The sequence below is a fragment of the Phacochoerus africanus genome, chromosome 7 (assembly GCF_016906955.1).
Source record: "Phacochoerus africanus isolate WHEZ1 chromosome 7, ROS_Pafr_v1, whole genome shotgun sequence".
Lineage (NCBI taxonomy): Eukaryota > Metazoa > Chordata > Mammalia > Artiodactyla > Suidae > Phacochoerus > Phacochoerus africanus.
In genome coordinates, this window is record NC_062550.1 from 3,507,852 (window position 1) to 3,527,411 (window position 19,560).

The window sequence follows — 19,560 nt, forward strand, 5'->3', positions numbered from 1 at the left end:
GTCCCTCCCCACCCCCCCTCCCTGAGCCTCGGGCCACCACTCCCCTGCTTTCTGTGCCTGTGGGTGTGCCGGTCCCGGACTTCGGCTACGGAGGGGCTCCTGCAGGACGTGACCTTCTGTGTCCAGCTTCCTCCGTGGGCGTTGATGCACCCGAGGTCTGTCCTCGCCGTGGCCCCAGTCGGCACGTCCGTCGTGTTATGACCATGTAATATTCCACTGGGCCGAAACCACACTCTGCGTATCGTTTTTCACCCTTGGCGGATGCTTGGGTTTTTTCTGCCGTCGTAAACGGAGCTCTTCTGAACGTGTGCGCACACGTTTTTGTTTGCATCCCTGTTCTCTATTCTTCGGGGCATGTACCTCGGAGTGGAATTGCTGGGTCACAGGGGCACTTGTTTGGCTTTGTGGAGGAACCGGCAGACCGTTTCCCACAGAAGCTGCGCCAACTGTTTGGTTTGGGGCACCCGGAGGAGAAGGCGCAGCCAGCAGAAAGAAGGGGGCTGTTTCGGCAGAACTACGGGCCCCGGCTGGGTTTAAGGACAGTGTGTGGCTTCTAGACAATAGCCTGGGGGGCAGGACATGGGGGCAGGGTGGCCACAAGGGGCTCCCCAGAGCTGATGCCCAGGCCCTGGCCTCCTGGCACTGTGCGTTCCCCCCTTCTGCCCACGGCCTGCCAGCCCCTTTCTTGAGAGAAACGAGTCAGTGTTTTTCCAGGACAGCTGGGCACCCCCAGCCAGCTGGGAAACTCCCCGTGTGGCGTGAGCCCACAGCACGTGTTGTGACCAGGATGCCCGGCGACACTCAATCCCCGTGGCCCGCCCGCCCCGCCCCCTAATCTGGCCAAGACCCCCCTGGGTCTCCCACGGGCACAATGGGCAGAAATGCCCAGGGCTGGCGTGGAGGAAGCGCATCTGGGCGGGTGGGGCTGGGAGCGGGCTGGAATTTGGGGAATTCAGCCCCAAGTAATTGTAGCTGCTCAGAAAACCGAGCTGGGGAAATGAGACGGATGGGAACCCTGCCGGGCAGCGGCCTCCAGGCCTCGGGTCGGAGCCCGGCTGGCCGCTGAAAGCACACTCCCCAATTCTTCCAGAAGGCTCAGGGCTGCACAGGCCCCGCTGCCCCCAGAAAGAGCCTCCCCACTCCTGGCAGCAGGCATTCAGACTAATGGGAGTGCACTTGGGGGACCCCGGTGGGACCTGGGGGCAGACACAGAGCATCCTAGCCCAGCCTCACTCCCCATCTGACCATGTGCTCAGCGCCTCCCCACACCTCCCCGGCTCCCTCCCCAGAACCGGAGGTCTCCTGGGATGGGCCTCCAAGGACTGGCCACATTGGCCTGTGCTGGTCCAGGGACCAGGGATGCTCTTCTCCTCCCTTTTCTGTCTGGCAAACTCTCCTTCCCTCCCAGGCCCGCGTGCAAGCCCCACCGGGCTTGAACCCCTTGGCCCCGGGCGCTGCGGACACACACAGCTCCCACTTGCCTCTGGAGCACCAGCCTCACCCCCGGTCTCGGGGTCATAGTTTTCACCCCCGGCTTCCTTACCAGCCTGAAGGCACCTTGAGGGCCGTGCCAGGTCTGAGCGACCCTGGGGCCTCGGGGGCTGCCCCACGAAGCCGGCCATGAGTGTTTGTGGAATGGCTGAATGAATGAAGATGAGCAAATTCTCAAGGCCTATGTCCCAAAGAGCTCCTGCCACTCAACAGGAAGACAACCCAGTTTAGCACTGGGCCAAGGGGGTGTTCCCACTGTGGCTCAGTGGGTTCTGAACTGGAATAGTATCCAGGAGGATGCAGGTTTGATCCCTGGCCTCGATCACTGGTCTAAGACCTGGCATTGCCGTCAGCTGTGGTGTAGGTTGCAGGCGTGGCTTGGATTTGGTGTTGCTGTGGCTGTGGTGTAGGCCGGGCAGCTGTAGCTCTAATTCGACCCATAGCCTGGGAATGTACCTATGCTGAGGGTGTGGCCCTAAGAAGACCAAAAAAAAAAAAAAAAAGGTTAAATTTCTGCTCTGTGAATTGCACCTCATTAAACAAACAGATGAATAGTCCCTCTGAAAACACCCAAGCAAAAAAAAACCTGAGCCCAGCCAAGGTGCCCTCCCATCTCGAGCCTCTGTTCCTGGCAGGTGCCAGTGGCTCAATTATAAGGCACCCTCGGGGTACCACGCTGCCGTGAGGCACCTGCTGGGCCCAGCACTCAGTAGGTGCTCAGTTCACATTGCTCCTGTTTCTCCTCCAAGCGCACCCAGTGGTCCAGAGGGACGAATGGCAGGTCCTCTTCACAGGTGCCGAATCTCTCCCTGTGGGTCTCTGTTCTGAACCTGCGTGGTGCTGGTGGGATCCGGTGTTTTATACTCCATGTCATGGGTGTGAAACCTGAGGCTCGGACAGGCAGCGTGTCTTTCCAAGGTCCTGTGATTGGAGTCAGGACTCCGTGGGCTTGGCTCCTGGCCTGGGTGACCCACTTAGCAGCCTGCCTGGCGCAGGCTCCCTGGGGAGGGTCTACTCATGATGCGAAAGCCTGTATCTGGGAGCTGGGGTTTGCTGCCGGAAGGCAGCTGTGGACCGTCCCAAGGTCATGGCTGTCAAATCCCAGCGGGGTCTGTGTGTCTGACTCCGAGGCGTGGAGAACTGTGGCTCCTGCGTGCCGTGGGACTTGGGACTCCCCTTCTTGTGACTTTGAGGCTAAGAGGGCCCTGGGGTGTGTGCCTTTTCAAGCTAGAATCCCGCGAGTGGGTCAGTGGAAGTGGCCCCTTGAGGGCAGGGGTCTGGGCTTTGTGCCCAGTGGGCAGAGCTTGGCATGGGGTGGAGGGTGGAGTGGCTCCTGGAACACGTTCTCCGGCCGAGAGACCGGGTGTGGGGGGGGGGGTTGGAGGGGCCCCGCCAGGGTCTCACCTTCCCCGTGTCCACCCCTCTCCGCAGAGCGCTGTCATCCGTCGTGGCCCTGGGAGCCAACATCATCTGCAACAAGATCCCTGGCTTGGCCCCGCGGCAGCGCGCCATCTGCCAGAGCCGGCCCGATGCCATCATCGTGATCGGGGAGGGGGCACAGATGGGCATCAACGAGTGCCAGTACCAGTTCCGCTTCGGACGCTGGAACTGCTCCGCCCTCGGCGAGAAGACGGTCTTCGGGCAAGAGCTCCGAGTAGGTAAGGGTGCCTCTGGGCTCGCGGGGACCCTGCCAGGGCCTTTGGGTGCCTGGGACCCAGGCCACCCTCTCCCACGCACGGAAGACCAGTCCAGGCCGCTTTTCCACACCTACTGGCCCGTTTCTTGGCCGTAACAGCCCTTCTCTGGGCTTGGCCTGCTGGAGGCTCAGGACCCCAGGAGTTCCCGACCTGCCCGGCCCTCTGGGGCACTGCCACTTCTGGGACAAGGGAGGTTTGATAGGCGCCCTCGCTCCAGGCTGTCAGGCTGGGGAACACCATCCCAGGGTGGATGTGAGCCAGTGGGCTGGTGGTGTGCAACAGCTGTGTGGACCTAGGCAAGAGGCCCGTGTCTCTGTGTCTGCGTGTTGTGTCTAAAACGCGACGACAGCAGTAGTTCCTGCCGCGGATGCTTGGTGGGGGGCTTGATGCAAAAAGTGCCGGGCCCGCAGGAGGGGCTGGATAAAGGGCTATGGTACCTGTGAGTGGAAGGGATACTAGGCAGAGGGAACAGTATGAGCGAGCAGACCACTACAGGGTGACATGTGGGGGCAGGGAGGAGGCCGGCTGGCGGGGTTGCCCAGGGGAGTGGGGAGGAGGCTGGGGGAAAGAGGTGGGCCTCCCACTCCGCGGGCAGTGGCTGCCACCAAAGCACAGGCAGGGGGGACCAGATTTCTGCCGGCCGTGCCCGACTGAGCCTTTCCCAGTCCCCGGCCCACTCGCTCTGCTCCCTGTCCTCATGGCTTTGCATGAGACTCCACTGTGCCCACTTTACAGGGAAGGAGACTGAGGAGTTAAAGGGAAAAATGGGACTGGTGGAATCTGACCTGATCTGAAGATAGCTGTGACCTTGAGCCTGGCACTTGGGGCATCAGGGCCTCCGTGTCCTCACGTGTAACATGAGCTCAGATCAAGCAGGCCCTTATCTGGGACCCCCAGTGCCTTGCCTGGTGCCTGCGTGCAGTAGGTGCTTAATAAACAGCTGTTGAACAAGGTGCGGGGGGGGGGAATGGTGAGACCGGCCCCTCCAGGCTGCTGTGAGTGTCAGAGGGCAGAGCGTGATAATGGGGGCACAGCACCAGGTGTGTAGGGGGCCCTGTTAGCCTGGACCCTGGCCTGCAGGCACAGGTGGGACTCTACCTGTGAGTATAAGGTGTCTTTCCGTTCCCAGAGGGCCGAGGAGCCTGGGCCTGCCGAGCCGAGCCACAGCTGCCGGGACCCAGGCCAGAGCTGAGCTCTGCAGAGCTTGGAACGCCTGCGTGGGGCAGGGGGAGGCACAGGGAAAGCCTCCGGGGGCCCCTTTGTGGTGAGCAGCGTGTGGGTGGCACCGCCCCCTCCCTAGGGCCCCACCACCCAAGTGCAGCTTCCTCCCTCCAGGTGCCAGCAGGAGAGGGCGGGGCTGCCTTCCCCAGCCACCGCAGTTAGGAGGTGTCAACACCGGTGCCCGCTTCATGCCAGGCACCCACTTGCCTGCCTGGCCCCCAACCCTGACCCCTGAGACTCTGGGCTCTGAGGAAGCCGTGAGCATCACTACTGTACAGCTGAGGACACGGAGGCCAGGGGAGGCTGTGCAGCTGCTGTGGCCACACGGTGGAGCTGGATTCAGATCCAGCCTCCTCCCGGCTTTCCCGTGGTCCTCCCGGCCGTGCTGGGCAAAGGGGGGTGGGCAGTGGAAGTGGTCCCTCGGCCTGGAGGGAGGTGGAAGCTTGCCCTTCATGGAGGTCCTCCAGACCCAGCCACTCTGAGCCTCTCCTCGGGGCCCCCAGGCAACAGGTGCATCAACAGCACCTTGTAAATGCCAGGCTCTTATGCATCCTGCAAAGCCCAGAGGAGCAGTGCTTACCGCCTTGCCAGCGACTGGCCTTCTTAGTGGACACAGATCACTTCTCCTGAGAGTCACACATTCCCTTGGTCCTATAAGGATGGCGGCTTTCAGCTCACAGCTCTTCCTCCTCGGAAACTAGCCCTCTGCCCACCAAGAGGGCTGGCTACGCCAGGGGCGGGCTGATGCCAGGATACATAGACCCTGTGCAGGTGGGGCTGCTCTGCAAAGTTCTTCACGCCCTGAGCTCCCCGTAGGACCAGGCATCTCAGGCTCTACTTCTAGGGAGCCCACCTAAGGCCCTCTCTCACTTTCACCTGCTTCAGAGGCAAACATTTTGGCAGAGATGCCCACACCTGCACCCAGCTCTCGGGCTCACGTTCTCTCACTCCCACCACCCCGTCCAGGCCATTCGTGACCTTCGTGTGGCCGACTGACCCCCTTCCTAGGCTGGGCCCAGGCAGCCTGGGCTTCCTCTTGACTCTGGTGGCTCCCTCCCAGCCCCGCCCCAGCCAGCCCTCCACCCCAGGGGGTCAGGACCCGCACATTGCACGGCGAGGCTGACTGCTGGGCACCCCAGCACCCTGTGGCTTAAGTCTCCATGCTCAACACCCCCCGCCACTGGCCTGACCACCCAGTCATCTCGGCAGAAATCTGGTGGCGCCCCTTCGGTCCATCCCTGCCTTCTGCCCCGTGGTCACTGCAGGGCCTGCCTCTCTGGCGGCGGTCAGTTCCTCCCTCTGCCTCCTGCCCAGCGCCGGCCGTGCCATGCCACTCCCTTCCTCCAAAACCTGCAGAAGCTCCCTGCTGCCCGGGACAAAGTTCACTTTTCAGCTTGCAGTCTGAGCAGCCCCTGCCCGAGCTCCCCCTGCCGCCGGCCCCTATCCCTTCTGGAAACTTGCTCTGGGCATCCTTCTCTTCCTCCTCACGCTGGAGGCCCGTCCCCTCCGCTCTGCTCATTCGCGTCTGACTTCCCCCTTTTCACCCTCCCTAGCTCTTCCTCCTCCATCCTCCCAGCATCTCTCAGCCCTGGACCAGCTAAGGCTCCGGGAGGTAGGCTTCCTAAGGCCCAGGCTGCCTCCCCACAGGCCTTTCGCCCTCCCTGACTCCTCGCTGCTCTGAGGAAGGCCCTGCCCTCGCCCAGGAGGGCTCTGGCTGCCGGCCAAGCGGGGCGGAGTCCCACAGGCAGCAGGAACACCCCCCCAACCCCGCGGGTGCTGTGATGGGGGTCTGAGCAGGCACCTTGCTCCTCCCGGGGCTCGGCTGCTGGGAATCACAGGCAGGAAGAGGGGCCAGGCTGAGGGGCCGGCCCACGTCAGAGGCATGCGGGTGGCCCGGGCATGGGATGGGAGCTGGGCCATGAGCTGGCAGGCAGCCGGGGGCACTCGTGGGAGCAGCCACTCGAGCGGTGCCAATTAATGATTGGCCCTGAGCGGGGGGATGGCCTGGGTGGGTGGGACAGGCCCGCTTCAGGCCTTGCCGGTGACCTTGGGCCATGTCTCAATCTTGAGAGCTGAAGGGAAACCCTTTCAAGGTGCAAATCAACCCCCATGCAGAGTTCCAAAGTCTCCCCGCACACGGTGCTTCTGCTTGTGTGTCTCCAGGGATGGGGAGCTCACCCCTCCACATAAGACAGAGTTTTCCTAGGATGACCCTATGCCAGCTTTGCCCTGGGGCCCTCTGGGTGCCCATTGCTCTGCTTCCTTTGGGGAGTCGAAGCCCACCCTCAGGCACCCTCCACCAGCATGGCCTCCCCTCGTGCCTGACCTCCACTCTCTGGCCACCAGAGCTCACCCCAGTCCTGCTCCTCATCCCAGCGTGGGGCTGGCCCACCCTGACCCCTGCAACCTGTCCCTTCTCTTTACTGGAACTGAGGGAGTTCTTGTTGGCTCAGCGGATTAAGAACCCGACATAGTATCTGTGAGGACGCAGGTTCGATCGCTGGTCTCGCTCCGTGGTTAAGGATCCGGCGTTGCCGTGAGCTGTGGTGTAGGTCGCAGACGCGGCTGGGATCCTGCGTGGCTGTGGCTCTGGCGTAGGCCGGCGGCTACAGCTCCAACTGGACCCCTAGCCTGGGAACCTCCATCTGCCACGGGTGGGGCCCTAAAAGGCGAAAAGCAGACAAACTGGAAGCGGGTTTGTGGGGGTGGGGCACGTGGCTGTGTCCAGCTCAGCTGTCTTCTTCCATGAGGTGCAGGAGGAGGACAGGAAGACAGGAGAATCAGGCTGAACCTCATATTCCGCAGACACCCCTTCGAAACTCAGGGCCCCAGGGCCCCCCCCCCGGAGCAAGGCAGCGCGTTTCTAACAGGCGGCATAATGGAGTCAGGGCTGTTGGTGAGGCTTCCTTGAAGGTGTGATGTGTCAGCTGAGACCTAGGGGGGATCAGAGTGACCCAGACCAGACTGAAGATGAGAGCAGGGAAGGGGGCTCCGGGTGGAGGGAACAGCAGGTGCCACAGCCCAGAGGCCGGAAAGTGGGTGGTATTTTCCAGGAGCTGTGGGAGTGCCCAGAGCAGACCCGAGGGTGCGGAGGGCCGGGGCTGGAGGACGGGCTGGGGCCGGAGGGCTGTGAAGGCCTGGAAGGCACAGATGCTTCTGGAAGGCCCAGAGGAGGAGAGGGGCTTCCTTCCACCCACTGCCCCAGCCCCGCCTGAGCCCAGAGCCCTTGGGACCCCCTGGGCACGGGGCGTGCGGGCCAAGGCTGTGTGTACTTGGCCCCGCCCGCACCGCAAGCTGCCATGGAACACTGAGTCCCGCCCATCATGTGCCACTCGGACATGACCAGGCATAGGGCCACCCCTAATCCTGCCTCACGTGGCACCCGGGCTGTGTCTGCTCCCACCTGCCTTGTGGGTGGGGTTTGCATTGAGAGCAAGCCCTGAGCCTACCAGCTGCAGGCCGTAGGGGCTCAGCGAGGACCCGTCTGTTTCTGGACCATCAGAGGGAGCAGAGAGACTTATTCCACATGTCTGTGAGGCGAGGGTCTGGAGGCTTCTGTCTGCTGCTGGCAGGGGCCTTGGAGGAAAAAGGGAAGCTCCTACTGCCTGCTTGGCCCCTGCCTGGGGCTCCAGGGTGGCACTGTCCACTCTGGGGGCACAGGCCACAGCTGGCAGGGGAGCCCTTGAAATAGAGTGCGTGCAGCAGACATGCAGTAAGTGTGAGATGATGCGGCAGATTTCAAAGACTTTGAAAGAAGAAGTCAAGTAAGATATCTAATGATCTTTACAGTAAGATATTGAGAGGGTGATGTTTAATACACTGGCTAAATCAAATGTTCCCCAAATTAAATCCTTTTTCTTTATGCGGCACCTTGAAAATGTGGTGGGTTTTTTTTTTTTTTTTTGGCTGAACCCTCGGCAGGTGGAAGTTCCCTGGGGTAGGGATGGAATCTGAGCCACAGTTGTGACCTGTGCCACAGCTGCAGCAACGCCGGATCCTTAACCTGCTATAACACAGGGGAAACTCCGGCAACTAGAAAATTCGAAATGACCCTGTGAGTTCTTTCGGGACTCAGTGGGTTAAGGACCTGGTGTGGTCACTGCTGTGGGCTCAGGTCACTGCTGTGGCATGGGTTTGATCCCACATCCAAGTGCCACGGGCGTGGCCGACTAAAAAGACCTGTATGACTCATGTGAGACTTCTGTTGGTGGCACTGCTTTAAGGGGGGGGAGGGGTCACCCTGGTCAGGGGTAGAGTGGACGTTTGAACCCAGATCTAACTCCTCCTCCCAGGACACCGTCCCCCAGCTTGGTTGAGGGCAGTGGGTCCCTGACCGTCTGGTTCCTGGGGTAGCGGAGGTGTGAGGGTGGCTCCCTTTGGCAGCCCCTGTTACTGTTCAGCCTGCATGCATTGAGTGCCTGTTGTATGTCAGGCCTGGGGCAGGAGAGAAGGCCATCTGGGCCCGCTCCTGGAGCCTTGCACCCAGGATGAGCTGATGGAGGGGGCTGGGAGGCCTGGCTGGGCCCCAGCCTTGCACCAGGAGTGCCCTCTTGGCCCGCAGGCCCCAGCTCTGGGGGGATACCCATCTCGGTTCTGTCTGTCCCGGTCACTCCCGACCCCCACCCCCATCCCAGGGGACCAGCCTGAGTGGCAGCTGCAGAACATACATTTTGAAGCCTCGAGCTCTGGGTCCAGGCAGCCAGGACACTAGGGACAAAAGCAGCCAGGACACTGGGGACCACTGGGGTCTCGGATATCAGAGTCATCGAGCTTTGCTAGAGGCAGAGCTCCCCAAGCCGTGCCTGGCTCAGGATGTAATGAGGCCCGGGTCCCTCCAGGTGGCCCTGCTCTGGCCCCCACACCGGAGCCAGCTTGCCCCCTGGGTGCCGTGGTTCCTGAGGGAGCTGGCTCTGGACCCTGTGGTGACCTGCTGGGGGCTCTGGCTAGGTGGCAGTGTCCTTCCCCGTGGCTCCTTGAGGTCCTTCTGGAACTCACCCAGGACAGGAAATTTCCATCCTTCTCTGCAGGGCCGGAGCAGACAGGACAGGCCGAGGGCTGGGGAGGGGGCTGGCAGGGGAGAGGACCCTGTGGGGTGCAGACCCTACAGGGCTGGCTGCCCGGGTCCCACCACGTAGCCCTGGGCTCAGCCGCACACTCTGGGCCAGGGCTCTGTCTGGGCCCCCAACTCTACCAGGCCTTGCGCGGGCTCTTCTCAAAATAGGGGGGGGGCCCTCTGCTTCCTCAGGCCTACACCTGGGTTCTGCCCAAGGCCTTCATGGACGGGGGTCCAGGACTCTGGGGCTCTGGCCCTCCCAGTAGGACCCAGATCACAGGGTGGGTGGCCTCCACCCTCGGCCTCCAAGGCCTGGCCTGGACCTCAGCCTGTCTCCACATGGGACCCCTCCTGCCGTCACTGTGGGAGCACCGTTTTTCCCAAGGTGGCTGCGGCCGGGCCCTGTCCCCGCCATCACCTCCTGGCCCCACACAGCATAATGGGGCGACTGAGGCTTGCAGCCGGTCTCAGACGTAAGAAGCACGGATCTCAACCCACAGCTCAGCCCTGTGCCCCAGTGGGAGTCCAAGTGCCAGGATTGGGGGACGGAGGGCAGCTGCGGGGGCTGGGCCGGGGACGGAGGCGGGAAGGGTGGCTCTGTTTCCACCATGTCCCCCTCTTGGGCAGTTGCTGCTTCCGAGGGCAGGCAGGCCGGGGGGCTGGCCTCCCTCCCCAGAGGCTGCAGGACAGGCCGTGCCCAGGCTGCGGGGCAGGGCGGGAGCGGCTGGAAGGCCAGCCTGGCTGGGGACGCGGGCCCCTGGGCTCTGGATGTGCTGCCCTGGCCCAGGCCCTCATGCCCAGCTGGAGTGTGACCCACCCGGAGGGCTGCCGCGGGCACGGGTGTGCCGGCGTGTTGGGACCTGGCAGGGCTGTTTCCAGGCTCTGTTTATGACAACGGCAGGGAAGAGCTTAGCGTGGAGACACTGACTCAGCCGGGGCCCAGCCGGGGTGGGGGCCGGGGTGGGCGGGAGGGAGCCAGGGGGACAGAGGGATATAGAGAGACAGAAACAGAGGGAAGGACAGAGACACGCAGGAGGGGACAGCTCCGCCCAGGTGCACCGCACACACAGTGCCAGCGCTGGCTTTTGCCCACCCGCTGGCCGCCGCAGGCCCAGGGTCCAGGCCACTGTGCATGTTGAGCACGGCCCGTATCCCTGCTGCTCTGCCCCCTCTCGCTGCGCTGGACCCATGAGGCGGGTGATGCTATTACCTCCCTCCTGCAGGTAGGGAAACAGGCCCGGGGCTGTGGGCCAGCCTGTCCAGTCAGCGCTCAGCAGAGCGTGGATGGGACCCAGGTGGTCCAGGGCCCCGTCCCGGAACCAGAGATGAGGCTGGCGGCGGGGGGGGGGTGGGGGGGTGGGGGTGGGACTGGGGGCCTGGCTGGGCGCGGCCCCTGGCTTCTGACTCTTCAAGGGCACCAAGAGGGAATCGGGGCCCCAAGGCATCTCTGGACTCACCTACCTGCCCCGCCTCCACTCCCTGCCTTGCCCAGGACCCCCGTGTGTGCTGGGGTGCAGCTCAGGCAGCTGGTGAGCCATGGCTCGAATCCTCGTTGCTGTGGCTGTGGTGTAGGCCTGCAGCTATGGCTCCAATCAGACCCCTAGCCTGGGAACCTCCATACGCCACAAGTGTAGCCCTAAAAAGCAAAATAATAATAATAATAACAATAATTTAAAAAAAAATTAAAAAGTGCACAATTCGGAGTTCCCATTGTGATGCAATGGAAATGAATCCGACTTGTATCCATGAGGACAAGGTTCGATCCCTGGCCTCGCTCAGTGTGCTAAGGATCCAGCATTGCCATGAGCTGTGGTGTAGGAGCTCGGATCCAGTGTTACTGTGGCTGTGGTGTAGCCAGCAGCTGCAGCTCCAGTTTGACCCCTAGCCTAGGAACCTCCATATGCTGCGAGTGCGGCCCTAGAAAGATGAAAAATAAATAAGTAAAAAAATGCAGTGCACAATTCAGTGAGTTTTCACATTGTCCTAGCTGTGCACCCATCTCCATTGTCCATTTGAGAACATTTTCATCCCTCCAAAGAGAAAGCCCGTCCCTCTTAGCCGTCATCCTCCAAGCACTTTTTTGGCAACCCTTACCTGCTTCCCCTCTCTGTGGATTTACCTGTCCTGGACACTCTCTATCGTGGAATCACACACTATGCAGTCTTTTGCGCCCGGTGTCTTTCACTGAGTGTGATGTTTTCAAGGTTTATCGGTGCGCCAGCCCTGAGGTCCTTATAGGGCTGAAGAGGGCCGCATTTGCCTTATGCACCCCTCCTTTGATGGGCATTGGGGTTGTTTCCTTCCACGTTTTGGCTACTGTGACTAACGCAACATGCAAGTTCTTGTGTGGACACCTGTTCATTTCTCTTGGGTCCAGGTCAAGGAGGGGGCTCACTGGGTTAAACAGATACTCTGAAAAAAAAAAAAAAAAAGGAGTTCCCATCGTGGCGCAGTGGTTAACGAATCTAACGAGGAACCATGAGGCTGCGGGTTCGATCCCTGGACTTGCTCAGTGGGTTAAGGATCCGGCGTTGCCTTGAGCTGTGGTGTAGGTCACAGATGTGGCTTGGACCCCACATTGCTGTGGCTGTGGTGTAGGCCAGCGGCTACAGCTCCGATTTGACCCCCAGCCTGGGAACCTCCATATGCTGTGGAAGCAGCCCTAGAAAAGGCAAAAAGACAAAAACAAAACAAAAAATCCAGCTCCTCTGTACTTAACCTTTTGAGGAACCACCGCATGGTTTCCGCAGTGGCTGCACCGCTTTCCGTTCCCACTGGTGGTTCGGATATCCCCACATCCTTGTCAACACTTGCTATTGTCCCTCTTTTTATTTTAGCCATCCCAGTGGGTGTCAAGCGTTCTCTCATTGTGGTTTTGATCTGCATTTCCTTGACAGCTAAGGATGCGGAGCATCTTTAAAAGTGCTTAATGGCTTTTTTTTTTTTTTTTTTTATAGGCTGCTCCCGTGGCGTATGGAAGTTCCCAGGTCAGGGGTTGAATTGGAGCTGCAGCTGCCAGCCTACACCACAGCCACAGCAACACAGGATCCAAGCCATGTCCGAGACACCACAGCTCACTGCAATGCTGGATCCTTAACCCGCTGAGCAAGGCCAGGGATGGAACCCACATCCTCATGGATTCTAGTCAGATTTGTTTCTGCTGCACCGCAATGGGAACTCCCATTAATGGCCATTTTTATACCTTCTTTGGAGAAATGGCTATTTAGGTCTTTGCCCATTTTTAATTTGGTTGTCTTTTCATTATTCAATTGTAGAATAATAATAATAATTATGGATTTTGTTTGTTTGTTTGTTTGTTTAGGGCTGCACCTGTAGCATAGGGAAGTTCCCAGGCTACTGGTCGAATTAAGAGCCGTGGCTGCCGGCCTACGCCACAGCCATGGCAGCACCAGATCCGAGATGCACCTGCGACCTCCACCACAGCTTGCGACCAGATCTTAACCCACTGAGCAAGGCCAGGGTTCAAACACGCATCTTCGGGGATACTAGGCTGAGTCACAACGGGAGCTCCCTCTGTGTTTTTTTAAGAGGGGCAAGCACCAGTTGGCAGAGAGGCAGCCTTTGACAGAATTGGGCTGCGCTGGCCACGAGCAGGGGCGTCTGTACCGGTGCACACACTGGCTCACCGTCCTGGGAACTGCATTTGTGCATAAGTCCAGGTAAAGGCCCAGGGACTCGAACCTGGGGACGCGTGTGGAGGCACGGGCACGTGGATGCCGTCCTGTGCACACCCGCGGAGAGCCTTGCATGGTGTCTGCCACACGTGTGAGCATGAAGCTCAGCAACCCTCTCTGTGCTGGCCTGACCCCAAGGACGGCTCCTCTGGGGACGGGGACAGGGGGTCCTCTGGCATGGCAGGGCAATTACCCTCATTTTGCCAGGTAGGGGCGCCGAGACACCAAAAGCTCCCTTGATTGGTCCAAGCTCACCCAACTGACCAATTTTAGGGTCTGTACTTGAACTCAAGGTCTCAGCCTCTGAGCCCCTTCTCCGGCCCCCAGACCTTTGACCTCACCCTATCATTTCAGAATGTCAGGTCTGGGCTCCCCTACTGCCTGAGCCCCTGTGTGACCTTGGGCAGCATGCTGCCCCTCTCTGGGCCTCAGGCTTCTTGTGGGGTGGCCCCAGATGGTCCCGAGCGCCCCCCTCAAGTTCTTCCCTTCCCAGCACTGAGGTTCCAGAATCCCAGCTCCCCTTCTCAGAGAGAAGCAAGTGCCTTACTCACCTTGCCTCCCCTGCTAAGGGCCTGCGGCTAATCAGGTCATTACAAGCTCAATTAAGGCTTTTTGTGACTTTCTAAAGATAGCGTGCCAGCCCCCTGGGGATGCCGGAAGTGGCAGGTAGCTTTGAGTGGACAGTGATGCGGGGGTGGGGGGCGGGGGGGGGGTCGTGTGCCTGTGTCTGGGGAGGATGGGCATAGCCCAGCTCTTTCCTGGGAGCGTGAGGGGTGCTCTTCTGCCCAGGCCCCCATTACTCAGGAGCCACATCGCTCCCCTCCAGTAACTGCACGCAAAGACCTGCCTGGTCCCCAGCATCCTCCTCAGGGGCAGAGTGAGGGGACAGCAGGGTGCGCCAGGCCCTGCTGACCCAGGCAGACCCTCTCTCCCTGTGTGTCCAGTCTGGCTGGCCTCACTGAGGCCATGGAGCAGGGGTGGGGTGGGGCTGTGCCCAGTGGGGGGCTTAAGACTGAATCACCAGTAGGAGACAGGGAGCAGAGCTGGGTGATCCCTGAGTGGCCAGCGCCTCAGTTTCCCATGGGGCAGTGGTCTCGGAGGGCGGAGCTGGTTGGGATTTATCCAGAATACGCACAGAAGGGGCAGCTGGGTAGGCTGACTAGGAGGATACTCTGGGACAGCAGAGAGAAGTGCCAGGGCCTGTCCTCGGAGCCCTGCAGGGCCTGGTCATCCACTGGCCCACCCTGGCCCGCTCCGCATTTGGTGATGGTGAGACCGTTGCCCATTTGTCTTGTTTGCTCTTAGAGCTGCTCCTGGGGCCCTAGGGCAAATGGGGACATGGGCTCCCAGAGGGTTAGTGACTTGCCTGGTGCAAGACTGAGTCCAGGGCTTTCCTGCCTGCCCCGCCCCAAGTCTCCCAGTACCTTCTTCTCTGCCTTCCCAAGACCTCGGGCCAGAGGCCCTGCATGGCTAATGGAGCCCACCTTGACCTGCCAGCCATCAGACACAGACTGCAGGACACTGCTGGGGGCTCTGGGGTGTCCGAGGGTGCAGATCCATGCTGGCATGGGCTCTGGATCCCAAGAGGGACCCCTTAGGGGCTTCCCAAGACCAAAGTGTACCCCAGGACAGCTGCTGGCCCAAATAGATTGTCCACGCTGCCTTTCCCCAACTCCCACCCCCTTCCCAGACGCATCTGCAGCAGCCGCTCTGCTCAGATGCCATTACTGCTACTCTGTGGAGCAAAGCACTTCCTGTCTCTGAGGCTCAGTGTTTTCATCTGTGAGATGGGTCTCATCAAGAGGATCTATCCCATGGGGTGGTCAAGGAGAAAAAAGAAGGTGATGGGTGTCGTGGGTCCAGCCCCAGCCCCGCTCAACCTGCAGGCTCAGGGAATAATGCCGCAGGTGGGGGTACACCAAAGAATCGGACAGGGATCCTACCCTCTCCCCTCCACAGCCCCTGGGGCACCTGGCAGAAGCCCAGAAGAGAGGGCTTCACCGGGTGGGGCTTCTGGGTGTAGGGGGCCTCCCAGGCCTGGGCGAGTGGCAGACATTTGGGAATGCCAGCAGAAAGGGGGCCTGCGCCCCCCAGGGCAGGCAGGGGGGAACCAGGCTGCTCTCTATTCCAGAAACGTGTGCGCAGGAGGCAGCTGCACCTGCCCACAGGCAGACAGACTGCTGGACCTGGCCAAGCGGGGCTTCAGGGAGGGGTGGGTGAGACGAGTGGGCTTGAGGGCATCTCAGAGGCCCGGGGAGCCATCAGTGTTTGCTGGGCAAGGCTCGCAGTTTCAAGGGGCTTCTTTCTAAATCTAAGCACTTGCTCGGTCGCACCCTAGAGGACAAGCAGGTGGCTCACTGGGACTGCAGGAAGGCCCCAGTGGTGATTTGGGGAGGGAACTGGCTCCTCCCTCTCTCATTCCCCAGTGCACCGTGACCCTGGGGGGCACATTGGGAAGCCCTCCGAGCCGGCGCCATGAAATGGGGCCTCCGGGCTGGGTGCCGGCGCGGGGGGACCCCTCCATCCAGGACTCCAGGCCATCCCCCTTAATTCTCCCAAACTGCACTAGGACTCTCTCCCTGCTCACCTCCCCCTTGTCTCCATGGTGAGATGAGAGGGTTTGGCTCATTAAAACCAAATAAAAAAGGAATTAGCGGGAGTGGCAGCCTGGTGAGTAACTGATGAGTAACTGGGTCTGAGCTGGGCCCGGGCAGAAGGCAGGCGGGAGCAGAAAGCACGGCGGGAAGGGAGGGTTTGGGGGAATGCCCTCCAAACACACAGGCCTGGCCTCGGCGCTGCTTGCCAGCCTGGGGGCTTTCGGGTGGAGGACGTGGGAGGTCCCGATCTGGCCTGGCCGCTGTTGGGGAAGGGCATTTGGGGAAGAAGGAAGTCGAGGGCTGCGGTGGGTCCAGGGCCTCCGAGGGCACGCCCACCTCATCCTAGCTCAGGCAGGGCTTGGTGGTAGGACTTTTAACTCTGACAGCCTGGCCTCTAGGTGTGATTACACAACCCCGGGGGTTTCTAAGCCTCTGCGGGGCGCCTAGCTTGTGACACGCCCACTCCGAGGCTAGCTCCGCCCCCTCGGCCCTCAGCGTCCAATCAGCGTTCACAGAGGGCGAGCACCGCCCCCCCCCCCACGCCTTAGCCCACAGGTGGTCCCAACCCTGCATCCCCCTCCGCAAGGAGGGATGCTTCTTCTCCTGGCCTCCTGCCCAAGGTTACTTAGCTGCAAAAGGGGCCAAGCTGGGGGCAGGGTGGCCTCCGCTGACCCGCGCCCCAGGCCCTGAGTCCCTCCCTCTGCCTCGCTGGTCTTTGATTCCATTGCCTGGGTTCAAATCCTGCTTCAGCCACTAACACCTAGTTTCATATCTTCTGTGTGCCTCGGTGTCCTCACCTGTGAGATGGGAATAAGAAGGAAACCTCTGGCACGATTGTCAAGTTTGGATGAGAGCACGTGCTAGGGGATAGAGGGGCGCTGGCGCGACCAGAGCAGCTGAGTGTTGCGGTGATGATGACGCAAGCACACGGCCCCCATCCCTCGTGTTGCCAGAGTGAGCTCTCAGATCCAAGTCCTACAGCCTCTCGCCCACCCCCGCACCTGCGCAGAAAGTGCCATCTGCTCAAGGGACATCTCTGGCTCCCTTGGTCCTTGGCCACCTCTTATTACTCTAGATCTCGTGCTTCCAGCACCAGCAGCACCAAGCTGTTTCACACTTCTGTCCCTGCCCTTTTGTGCACCAGGAGTGCACACCTGCCACACACCCCCACACAACATACACTGTGCACACACACTCACATACTCAGACACACACACACTCACGGGCCCCGCAGGGATTAACTCATATTTCTCATTAAGACCATTTAAGATGTCACCCCCTATAGGAAGCCTTCCCTGACTCCACCCCCCCAACCCACCCCACCCCCAGAGAGGCAGGTCAAGGCATCCTTTGAGGTGCCATGGTTCCCTGTGCCCCTGCCCTCGGAGCTCCGGTCACCTCCCCTTCTGGGACCCCTGACCAGTTCTCCGCTGCCTCCTCTGCCTGCGCATGCCCGTGTGTGAGCTCGTCGGCAGGCCCTGCTGGGCTGGGGCAAGATCAACGCCAGCAGCAAGGAAGTCAGTAAGCCACGTCACACCATCCTCTCTCTGTCCCTGTGTCTGTCTGGGGCTCCTGGCTGGTGGCCTCGACAGTGCAGGGACCAGGACAGGGGACCAGGGCTCCTGGGTGCTCCTCTAAGAGGCAGTCACTGTGCCGAGATAGCTTCTCATGAAGCAGTCCTCCAGTTGGAACGTGTGGGCAGGAAGGCCCCCTCCCACCCTTGCCCCCCGGGGAGGGGGGAACACTGGACGGGCAGCAGGGCCCTGGAGGGCAGGGCCGCTCTGTGCGCTTTGCAGACGCTGATCTTTCTGGGTGTGTGTGTGGGGGGGGAGGGACACGGGACACCAACCTCCTCTCAGCTCTTCCCAGACGTTAGAAGTTTCCAGGAAGCTATAATCCCCTCTGTAACGGCAGAGGCCACCTCCTCTGCCCTCCAGTGGGTCTCACCCTTGTCCTCACTCTGAATGGGAGAGAAACCCCAGGGAACAGGGACCCCAGAGAAGCGAGCCCCTCAGGGAACAGGGACTACACTGAGGCGGGGTCTGGCTGGTGGTCTGGGAAGGCTGCCTGGAGGAGAAGACTCTGTGACTGGCTTTGGAAAGTTGTTCAAACTGGGGCATGAAGGGAAGGTGATTCCATCACAAAGACCAGGAAAGCTCCAGGAGCATGAGAGCAGCACCAGAATTTGAGCTGTTGTTTTGGGTAGAGGATGGGGAGAGGGGGCTGGGGGGTCCATCTGGGCATGACTTTCAGGCTTGGCCTGCAGGCCTCCCCTTCCCAGGTCAGGCTGAGGAGAGGGAGAAGGGGTGTGTGTGTGTGTGTGTGTGTGTGTGTGTGTGTGTGCGTGCGGTGCATGTGTGTGTGCGTGTGGTGCATATGTGTGCAGAACTACACTTTGTGCCAACCTGGATGGTGTCTGGGGGGTGAGGGAGGCAGGAAAGCCTGGCATTCAAGTCTGGCACTTTGGGGCCCCTGAAGCAGGCAGGGGTGTTGGAGAAGAGAGATTCCAGAGCCCTGGGCCTGGTGATGGGATGACAGTGGTTAGAAAGAGAGAGCTGGCAATGGAGAACGGGGGTCCGCTGAGCTGGGGGCATTCTGCCTGGCTCCTGGCTGGTGGGGTGGGGTGCCCCCAAAGGGATCAGCATGGCCTGGGATCAGAGCTGGCTCCCGAAGAGCAGCGCTGGGACGCTGGCAGAGGTGCAGACCCTAGGCACCCCCCAGGATCCCCTCACTGCTGTCTCCCAGGAGGACCCTGGGCCCCTCCACCCCAGGCTCCTAGGACAGGAAGAGGAGTGTCCTACGTGCTGGGGGCACGGCCGCGGCATGCACTGAGCGCCCACTGTGTACTGTGCTCACCAGAACCCTGCAAGGGTGCCTTCCATCAGTCCCATTTGGCTGAGTCAGAAGCTCAGCGAGGGCAAGGGCTGAGCCCAGGTCACACCGCCTGCCGGGAGCAGGACCAGGGCCAGACACTGGGTCCCCTGAGCCCACCGGGCGCCCGAGGGGCTTCACCGTCTGCACTCGTCTCCTCCACGCAGGGAGCCGTGAGGCCGCCTTCACGTATGCCATCACCGCCGCCGGCGTGGCCCACGCTGTCACCGCCGCCTGCAGCCAGGGCAACCTGAGCAACTGCGGGTGCGACCGCGAGAAGCAGGGTTACTACAACCAGGCCGAGGGCTGGAAGTGGGGCGGCTGCTCTGCCGACGTGCGCTACGGCATCGACTTCTCCCGGCGCTTCGTGGACGCCCGCGAGATCAAGAAAAACGCCCGGCGCCTCATGAACCTGCACAACAACGAGGCGGGCAGGAAGGTAGGCGGGGGGCGCTGGGGAGAGGGGGCGGGGCGAACAGAGGGGGCGGGGCGATCAGAGGGCGGGGCTGGCGGGGCGGGGCAGGCCTGAGTCAGGCGTGACCGCGGCATCTCCCAGGTAGGGCCTGGACCTCTCGGAGATTTGGGCGCCTCTCCCAGCAGAGGGAATGGGTCCACTGAACCCCGAAGGTGCTAGGTGGGTAGTGCTGAGCACAGGCCGTCACTCTGTCCTTCTCAGCAGCCCTAAGAGGTGGACCTTACTGTTCCCATTATTGAGGTTTGAAAACTGAGTCCGGGAGTGATGAAGTGATGAGCCCGTCGCCCCCAGCTGGTGGGCGGCAGGGATGAGACAGGGACCCTCTTTGCACACAAGGTGGGAGCCGGGCCGGCGGGGAACCCAAGGGTGGGGGAGACCCCTGGGCCACAGTCCATGTCCCTGACCTGCTCCTAGAGGGAGCATGCTAATACATCCGAAAAGACTTCCCGGAGGAGACGGC

At 61.1% G+C, this 19,560-nt stretch overlaps 1 protein-coding gene across 2 annotated transcripts in view; it reads left to right on the forward strand.

The window, feature by feature from the left end:
* WNT7B (Wnt family member 7B) overlaps window positions 1-19,560 on the forward strand; it is a 50,540-nt gene that overhangs the window by 23,442 nt on the left and 7,538 nt on the right. Inside the window, exons 2-3 of one of the 2 annotated variants that reach the window (XM_047785987.1) lie at window positions 2,923-3,145; window positions 18,793-19,064. In XM_047785987.1, coding sequence (XP_047641943.1) covers window positions 2,923-3,145; window positions 18,793-19,064 — 495 coding nt within the window. Of the gene's footprint in view, window positions 1-2,922; window positions 3,150-18,792; window positions 19,065-19,560 lie in introns of both variants that reach the window. The other variant, XM_047785988.1, reaches the window with a different exon arrangement.